The sequence below is a fragment of the Priapulus caudatus genome, unplaced genomic scaffold, assembly GCF_000485595.1.
Source record: "Priapulus caudatus unplaced genomic scaffold, Priapulus_caudatus-5.0.1 Scaffold730, whole genome shotgun sequence".
Lineage (NCBI taxonomy): Eukaryota > Metazoa > Priapulida > Priapulimorpha > Priapulimorphida > Priapulidae > Priapulus > Priapulus caudatus.
The window spans coordinates 146,307-152,222 of record NW_014577791.1 but is presented as its reverse complement, the minus strand read 5'-3'; the positions used below and the strand labels follow the sequence as shown (position 1 = coordinate 152,222).

At 44.5% G+C, this 5,916-nt stretch overlaps 1 protein-coding gene across 1 annotated transcript in view; it reads left to right on the top strand.

Annotated features, from left to right (window-relative positions):
* The window catches only part of LOC106813145 (CAD protein-like), a gene marked incomplete at its 5' end in the record, with an annotated part of 9,061 nt that extends 3,931 nt beyond the window's left edge, over window positions 1–5,130 (top strand). The window contains 1 exon segment of the mRNA XM_014817205.1: window positions 4,995–5,130. Coding sequence (XP_014672691.1) covers window positions 4,995–5,130 — 136 coding nt within the window.
* Between the last annotated feature and the right edge of the window lie 786 nt (window positions 5,131–5,916).

Here is a 5,916-nt window from a genome sequence, read left to right as displayed (position 1 = left end):
GGCACTTTCCGCAAGATGCTCGAGCGACCACATCATACGGTGTTTGACCGCCACCTTCCACACACATGCCCTCGAGCCGACCACATCTATTACGGGGTTTTTGACCGCACTATCCACACACATGCCTGCGCAGCGACCACATCATTACGGGTTTGACCGCACTTCCACACACAGCTCGATGCGACACAACATTAGGCTTTGACCGCCTTCCGCACACACGCTCGAGCTGACACATTAACATTACGGGTTTGACTGCACTTCCACACACACGCCTCGACGCGACCAAACATTTACGGTTTTTGACCTACACTTCACGCACAGATGGCTCGGCCGACACAATATACGGCGTTGACGCATCTTCCACAACATTGCCCTCCGAGCGACCACATCATACGGTTCACCGCCACTTCCACAAACCACCGCCTCGATCGACGCACAACATACTCGGTTTGACTGCGACTTCCCACACACACACCTCGAGCGACCACAACATACGGCGTTTGACCACACTTCTGCCACACACGCTTCGATCTGACCACAATATACGGTGTTTGACCACACTTCTGCCACACACGCTCGGCGGATCCACAACATACGGGTTTGACCACATCTTCTGCACACACGCCTCGGAGCGCACCACAAACATACGGGTTTTTTGACCGCTACTTCCACACACACGCCGTCGAGCACGACACACCAATGGTCTACCGCACTTACCACACACACGTACGCTCGGCGGACCACAACATACGGGTTGACCACCACTTGCAAGGACATGATAATCAAATTTTTGTTTTTAAGTTATTCCCAAACATTCCGATTTTCTACAATTTTTACTTATTCCTAACTAGAGCCAATGTAAACCAAAAATTCTTCAGTCAAAAAATTGTTACTGAAATATTACAGGCATGCGTGATGTATTGGTTAACAAGAGTATTTTGCTAGTGTACCTGGTGAGTTAGACAATATATATATAACCCTCTCCCACTAACAATACCTCACAAAAAATAGGTAAATTAAGATTTCCTTTATTTATTTTAGATATTCTTCTTATTCATTTGAAATGAATTACCCTAAAACAATGGCGCAAAAGCGACCCCAACCAGACAGCATTAAGTAAAAATAAAAACAATTTGCTCTGGTCCCGGGTAATTGCTCGAACCCCAAACGCGAAACTTCGGTTCAGTGCAGAAGACCACCTCCTTTCAAAAGACCCGAAACAAATTATTTATATCTTAAATTTCTTTATCGCAAATGCTTCCACGTACTGTTTGAACCGGAGTATTGCCAAACTCGCCGCCTGGCGATTGAAGGCCTCCCGAACTTAGAATCAACACCTTTTGCGTAGCTTCTGCTTGTTGTCAGACAGTGCCTCTGCGACCTTCCCTTCTGGCTGCGCCTCTCTCGACCAGCCTTCCAGCGCGCACCGGCGTCCGAAGACACTGCCCCATTGCAGAGGTCTTCGAGGTCCCGTCGGTCCGGCCTATGTGCTGCCGGTTGTGAAATGCACGTCTGAAAACAAAGACGCATCCATTTTTCTGGAGGTTTCCTTTTGTTCCGGGACCTCGGTTGGGATTTCAAAAGGCCATTCTCCCGTTACCGCCAAGTTGTTAATAGCCAAAACTAATATTGCAACCTCTGATCCAATCCATGTAATAATACATTGAACATTGCACATGAAGTAAATGCAGCTCAGTTATCATAACAAAAATAGTCATGAGTTCAATTTCAGGGTTTTATTTAATATTAGGACCAAATATTATTACATGATATATATATATAGCCATAATTCCTAGAATCCATAATAATAGCCTATTTCCGGGAATGACATGACACTTAAAATTTCTAACGGCACTCCCTCCCTCACGCAATGATGACCATTTGATACAGATGCACACATCTTTCACCTGAAGAACGGTTTTCTTCTGATGGACTATGCCCTCATTGGTATATGGTCGTTAGCGTTAGTGAAGAGAGGACTCCAGTCAGCGGGCAGGGTTTCGGCATTAACAGCAAAGCCATGGTTCTGTGTGGTGATGAAGCAGCGCTCGTGCCAGGTGCGGGCCGGTTGGTTGTGGCTACGATTGCCGTAGCCTAACAGGGAAAAACACCACAGTCATGGCATAACAGACACATAAATATGTGTTAAATATATGAGAACAATCACTAATTATTAATATTAATATATCAATTTCATTATAGTATTTCATTTTATATTAATCTTCAATAATTGAAAATTATTGCGACATGAATATATAAATAAATATAATCATTATTACATTTAAATATCATTAAGAGTATCAAAACATGGAAAAAAGAATCAGTCATTGTAGTACTCAGACAGCGCGTTTCAGCCACTGACCCAGTAGCCACCATTGTGCAGGTGAGCCAGTGACCATGGGCTTCTATAGTGACCGTCAATACCCCTTTACCGCGAATCATCACTGTATCACACTCTCTTCTTCTCTGCCATTTTAATTAAGTATTCTCTTGCTTTATAAAAACATAGTACAAATCTCGGTCAAACCCGTATGTTGTGGTCGCTCGAGGCGTGTGTGCGGAAGTGTGGTCAAACCCGTATGTTGTGGTCGCTCGAGGCGTGTGTGCGGAAGTGCGGTCAAACCCGTATGTTGTGGTCGCTCGAGGCATGTGTGCGGAAGTGCGGTCAAACCCGTATATTGTGGTCGCTCGAGGCATGTGTGCGGAAGTGTGGTCAAACCCGTATGGTGTGGTCGTGGCTCGAGGCGTGTGTGTGGAAGTGCGGTCAAACCCGTATGTTGTGGTCGCTCGAGGCGTGTGCGCGGAAGTGCGGTCAAACCCGTATGTTGTGGTCGCTCGAGGCGTGTGTGCGGAAGTGTGGTCAAACCCGTATATTGTGGTCGCTTGAGGCATCTGTGCGGAAGTGTGTTCAAACCCGTATATTGTGGTCGCTCGATCGAGGCGTGTGTGCGGAAGTGTGGTCAAACCCGTATGTTTTGGTTGCTCTATGCATGTGTGCGGAAGTGCGGTCAAACCCGTATATGTTGTGGTTGCTCGAAGCGTGTGTGCGGAAAGTTGCGATTGTAGACGTTATAGGCTATAATAAATTTGATGTAATATTCCTCGTGGAAGAGACTGTGCAGATGTGATCATGATGATCTGTGTTGGCTAAGACTGTTTTTTCTGTAAGTCATTTAACATATTCCTGATGCAAGACGCCATGCAGACGTATGGCGACGATGATAATCTCGTCGTAAATTTTATTCGCCCAACGTCGTCGGCCTCCCCAGCCGACCAGCCATCCGTTAACCGATGTTTGATGTCTGGCGCTGAAGATGTATCGCTGTTTTATATTTTATAGAGATTTTAGATTTGTAGATATGTGTTGTCTGACGTGTTTTGCGCATTTTCCAGGCGATCGCGGCGGCGGACCGGCTTGGCTACCCTGTGATGATTCGCGCGGCGTTCGCTCTCGGTGGTCTCGGCTGAGCCGGGAGCAGCTGAAGGTGCTGGCTAGCGCGGCGTTCGCGCACACGAGCCAGCTGCTGATCGACAAGTCGCTGCGCGGATGGAAGGAGGTCGAATACGAGGTCGTGAGGGACGCGTACGACAACTGCATCACGGTGAGTCGCTGTCACGCCTTACTACAAGTAGTCGTGCATGAAATGATGAAGCGAAGCCGCGGTACATCTGTGCAGGGACGCGGGTCGATCTGCTGCGCTGTCCCGCGCGGGTTCGACGAGCGTATCACTCGTGATGTCCGTGAACTATGAGGCGAGCTCTTTAGACTATACTATGCGATCCTAAAAGTGTGCGTATCCGTTTCTTGGCAGCAGGTTCCGGCTGAACTGCACATGTCTTTTAGATTAGATTTTAAATTAGGTCAGATTAGCCAGATATTCCTAATAAATAATACAAATACTAAACTAATAATACTATTACTACTACTAATAAAAATAAAAATTATTAGGTTAAAATAATAATTAAGATTAATAAGTTACAATAATAATAGTAATAAAAATCGTGGGTTTCCAATCATCTTTGACTGCGCCACCTGTCAGATCTCATATTAGTTAATATATTACGTTTTAACACTTTTTATTATGTAAGTCCATAGAAATAAACATAAACATGTATACATCTATTTCCATGCAAAGGTCAGATAATGTAATGACACTCGCCATTAGGCTATATATGCCTATATTTTATATTAATATTAATATAATTAATAAGTATTCATAATCGCACTTAACAATATATTATGTCATATCCAAGTTGTAATGGGCTGTGGGAGTGAGGGTTTCCCAAGGTGTGGGAAAGTGAATTGCCTAGATGAGGGAAAGGGAACTGCCAAAATAGGAAAGGGAAACGGAAAGGGAAGGGAAGCTGTGGGGCATTTGTAGATGTTGTTTGATATATTGTGTGATATATATCAGTGATAACACTGATATTGTTATATTTCGTTTATATTATATATTATATTAGTCATTGAACATTGGCACAATGGTTAGATGCATGTATGCTAAATTGCATTATATCACTGCCTTAATTAAATGTTCTACATTTAAACATTTTGTCTTCATTTTGTAATGCTTTATCACAAAGTGGCGATTTTCCATCCTGACACGTTATAATCATTTCCGTCATTGGCCACCAGGTGTGCAACATGGAAAATGTTGACCCACTTGGCATCCACACGGGCGAGTCCATCGTGGTGGCGCCCTCTCAGACCCTGACCAATGTTGAATACAACATGCTTCGCTCCACCGCTATCAAAGTGATTCATGTAATCATATTTGGTCTTAATAAAACCCTGAAATTGAACTCATGACTATCTTGTGATCTGAGCTGCATTTAGTTCAAGTGCAAGTTCAATGTATTATTCATGGATTGGATCAGAGGTGCAATATTAGTTTTGGCTAATTAACAACTTGCGGTACGTGGAGACTGGGCCTTTTAAAATCACGACGAGGTCCCGGAAACCTCCGGAAAAATTGATGCGTCTTTCTTTTCAGCGTGCAATTTCACCCGGAGCACATGGCCGGACCGAGGGACCTCGAAGACCTCTTCACTGTCTTCCTGGACGCGGTGCGCGATTGGAAGGCTGGCGAGAGAGGCGCCCAGAGGGGAGGCCCAGAGGGCGCTGTCTGACAACAAGCAGAAGCTACGCAAGGTGTTGATCCTAGGTTCGGGAGGCCTTTCAATCGGCCAAGCGGGCGAGTTTGACTACTCCGGTTCACAGGTACGTGGAAGCATTTTGATAAAGAATTAAGATATAATAATTTTTTCGGGGCTTTTGAAAGGAGGTGCATGGTCTTTGCATGGAATTTTTAGTTTGGGGTTCAAGCCTACCCGAGACCAGAGAAATTGTTGTTATTTTTTACTTTAATGCTATCTGGTTGCCTTTTGCACCTTGTTTTAAGGGAATTATTTCAAAGAATAAGAAGAATTGTCTACAATAAATAAAGGGTATCTAATTTACCTATTTTGTGAAGTATGTTAGGTGGGAGAGGGTTATATATATATTGTCTACTCACCAGTACATAGCAAAATACTTTGTTAACCAATACATCACGCATGCTGTATTACTTCAGTAACAATTTTTTGACTGAGAATTTTTGGTTTACTTGGCTAGTTAGGAAATAAGAAAATTGTAGAAATCGGAATGTTTGGAATATTAAAACAAAAATTTGATTATCTGTCTTGCAAGTGTGGTCAAACCCGTATGTTGTGGTCGCTCGAGGCGTACGTGTGTGTGGAAGTGCGGTCGAACCCATATGGTGTGGTCGTGGCTCGAGGCGTGTGTGTGGAAGTGCGGTCAAACCCGTATGTTGTGGTCGCTCGAGGCGTGTGTGTGGAAGTGCGGTCAAACCCGTATGTTGTGGTCGCTCGAGGCGTGTGTGTGGAAGTGCGGTCAAACCCGTATGTTGTGGTCTG